This window comes from Procambarus clarkii, chromosome 7, assembly GCF_040958095.1.
Source record: "Procambarus clarkii isolate CNS0578487 chromosome 7, FALCON_Pclarkii_2.0, whole genome shotgun sequence".
In the NCBI taxonomy this organism is placed as follows: domain Eukaryota; kingdom Metazoa; phylum Arthropoda; class Malacostraca; order Decapoda; family Cambaridae; genus Procambarus; species Procambarus clarkii.
In genome coordinates this window covers 33904008-33907338 of record NC_091156.1, presented here as the reverse complement: position 1 = coordinate 33907338, position 3331 = coordinate 33904008, and the positions used below count along the sequence as shown (strand labels likewise).

The following is a 3331-nucleotide window of genomic DNA, read 5'->3' as shown; positions in this document are numbered from 1 at the left end:
TAGAAGAAGTTGAGAAAGCACTTGATTCACTTTCCTCAGGGAAGGCCCCCAGCAAACGACGGGATTCCGCCTGAAGTGCTCAAGTGCGCTCGTAGAACACTTAAAACTGAGCTTCATGACAATCTGTGCCAGTGCTGGAGGAAGGGCTCGGTGCCACAAGACATGAGAAATCCAAACATCATCACTCTATACAAAGGTAAAAGTGACAGAAGCGATGTCAACAACTATCGCGGCATCTCCCTCCTCAGCGTCGTCGGCAAATTCTTCGCCAGGGTCGTCATGGTCAGCCTTGAGATTCTTTCTGAAACAGTGTACCCTGAGTCCCAGTGCGGTTTCCGAGCAGAGAGGTCGACCAATGACATGCTGTTCTTCTCTAGACAGCTTCAAGAAACGTACAGGGAGCCGAGAAAAGCCTTGTACATCGCCTTCATTGACCTTGCAGAGGCTTTCGGCCTTGTAAGCAGGGACGGACTCTTCAAGATCTTGGCCAAAATTGGCTGCCCACCCATCCTACTCAGCATGATACAATCGTTCCACAAGGACATGAACGGAACAGTCGTGTACGACGGCTCAACTTCTGAACAATTTAACATCAACAGTAGTGTGAAGCAGGGATGCGTTCTTGTTCGAACCCTGTTCGACATCTTTTTCGCGATCCTCGTCAAGCATGCCTTTGGAACAACCACAGAGGGCATCTAGCTCCGTACATGATCTGATGGAAAGCTCTATAATCTATCCAGACTCCGAGAACAGACAAAAGTACCGATGCGAATCCTCAGGGAGTTCCTCTTCGCCGACGACGCAGCGATCACCACACACACAGTAGAAGGCCTGCAGCAGCAATTTAATCGCTTTGCCGCAGCCTGTTCCACATTCGGCCCGACAATCAGCCTGAAGAAGACACAGGTGATGGGACAAGACGTCAATGAGCTACCCTGTATAAACATCGCAGACTATGTGATGGAGGCAATTCACGAGTTTGTGTACCTGGGCTCCACAATCTCAGACACCCTTTCCCTGGACGCTAAGCTCAACAGGCTTATCGGGACGACCGCAGCAACACTGGCCAGGCTCATAAAGCGCGTTTGGGAAAATGCCAAACTGACGGTACTCACCAAGGCACAAGCCTACATGGCATGTGTGATGAGTACACTTCTCTACGGCTCAATACCTTTCACGTGTAACCTGCAACGCATCCTTGACATCACGTGGAAAGACCACGTCACCAACAACACAGTACTCGAGAGAACAGGAGTCCATTCAATGTTCACTCTCCTGAAGCAGAGACGTATGCAATGACTGGGACATGTCACACGCATGGAAGATGGCCGCATACCGAAGGATCTGGAGAACTGGCATCAGGAAGGAGACCCACTGGATGACCTCAGCTGCGTTTCAAATACGCCTACAAACGCGATCTCAATCAGATGAACATCGACATCAACACTTGGGAGGCAGCAGCTGCGAACAGATCTGCCTGGAGGTGCAAAGTGCAGAAGGGGCCTCAGCAATTCAAGGATGAACTGAAGAGGCAGGCGGAGGATAATAGACTTCAGAGGAGGTCTCGACCACTGTAAGACGCACCCGCTTCGGCGTTTATCTGCGCTCGCTACAATCGGGGACTATCATGCTCGGGTTGGTCTTCACAGCCACAGCAGACGTTGCATCCAGTTAGACTACAACAACTAGACACCCAGGGCACAACTCCATAACCCCACGGGATTGGCGGATGCCTACTACTAATAACTAGGAAGGTTAATTATGATATGTTGATAACTAGGAAGGGTAATTGTGACATAGTGGTAACTAGGAAGGCTAATTGTAATATAGTGATAACTAGGAAGGTTAATTGTGATAAAGTAATAATTAGGAAGGTTAATTGTGATATAGTGATAACTAGGAAAGTTTTTATAAACAATTTTGAAGATTGATGGTGATAACTCGGATAGTTAGAAGTGATAAATGGAAAGTTAATAGAGACTAGTACTGAGATAAATACTAATATAATGAAAGCTTAATAGTAACATTATTAATGTTAATAGTGATAAAAACGAGTGTTAAAAATAATAATTAGCAAAGTTAAAATCATTACTTAGTTTAATATGGATACGAAGGGTGTTTATAATGAAAATTAGGAAGGTAAATAGGGATAAATATGATGGTTATTAGGTTAACTACAAGATTAATATTTATAACTAAAGAGGGAAGCAAATTAATATAAGTTGCAACAGTAATGTAATATTCACATGAGCAACACACACACAATGAGAGAGAGAGCACTAATATTAATAAAATCGCAATGAAACACAATGGCATGATATATCAATGAAAATCATCAATGATCTTCATTAGTATATCATGCCATTATGATTTCTTTGCCTTCTGAGTGAGGCGTATGAGTGTGAACACCATTACCGTACGACTGACGGGCCGGTGGCTGACTGGACAGCACGCTGGACGCGTGATTCTGTGGTCCCGAGTTCGATTCCAGGCGTTAGCGAGAAACAATGGGCAGTTTCCTTCACCCTGATGCCACTGTTACCTAGCAGTAAATAGGTACCTGGGAGTTTGTCAGCTGTCACAGGCTGCTTCCTGGTGTGTGTGTGTGTGTGTGTGTGTGTTTGTGTGGTGTGGGGGGGGGAAGTAGTTAGTAAACAGTTGATTGACAGTTGAGAGGTGGGCCGAAAGAGCAAAGCTCAACCCCCGCAAGCACAACTAGGTGAATACTGAGTGTGAACGCCATTACCGTACGACTGAGTGTTGTCGGGTCGACTTTAAAACCCTGGTTGGGCTAAAGTTCTGGGCTTCCAGAACCGCCCAGTGAATTCAGTTGAGTTCCGGGTTGTTCGATCCCTGGTTCCGATGGTATGTTTGTACCATCATGGCTGAGTCGGTTAGGGCAGGTGTCTGGGAGTCACTAGAACGAGGGATCAAGTCAGTGTATTGCCCCAAAATGATTTTCATTAATGAAGATGACAAAAGTAATGTTGCTGGAATGTGTCTACTATGTTAAGGTAAACTAGTAAACACATCCGTTCCCCCTCACTTACCTGCTCTGCACTTCTACAACTTATTACGTAAACAATACACCACTATACCTGAGGTGCAATATGTGCAAACCTCAAGTCTACACATTTTGGAATATGCTCAACAGTATGAAGCGACCAACATGAACTGTCACTTCAACAATAGAGGGAAACCACAGAGTACTGTCACTTTAATGATAGTGACAACCACCGTGTACTATTAATTCAACAATAGTAAACCCTATTGTTTCCTATCCGGGAGCTGGAATTCGTGATATTGTTGGCAACATGAATGAAATTATGGC

General features: G+C 45.2%; 1 protein-coding gene across 1 annotated transcript; it reads left to right on the top strand.

Annotated features, from left to right (window-relative positions):
• Positions 1–765: 765 nt before the first annotated feature.
• On the top strand, positions 766–1299 carry LOC138357994 (uncharacterized). The gene has a single exon (XM_069315393.1). It carries the CDS (start codon positions 766–768, stop codon positions 1297–1299), a length of 534 nt encoding a protein of 177 aa, XP_069171494.1.
• Positions 1300–3331: the final 2032 nt, after the last annotated feature.

What these genes read in the sequence shown, in the direction of transcription:
- LOC138357994 (XM_069315393.1), top strand. Translation starts at nt 766, where the DNA reads ATGCGAATCCTCAGGGAGTTCCTCTTCGCCGACGACGCAGCGATCACC.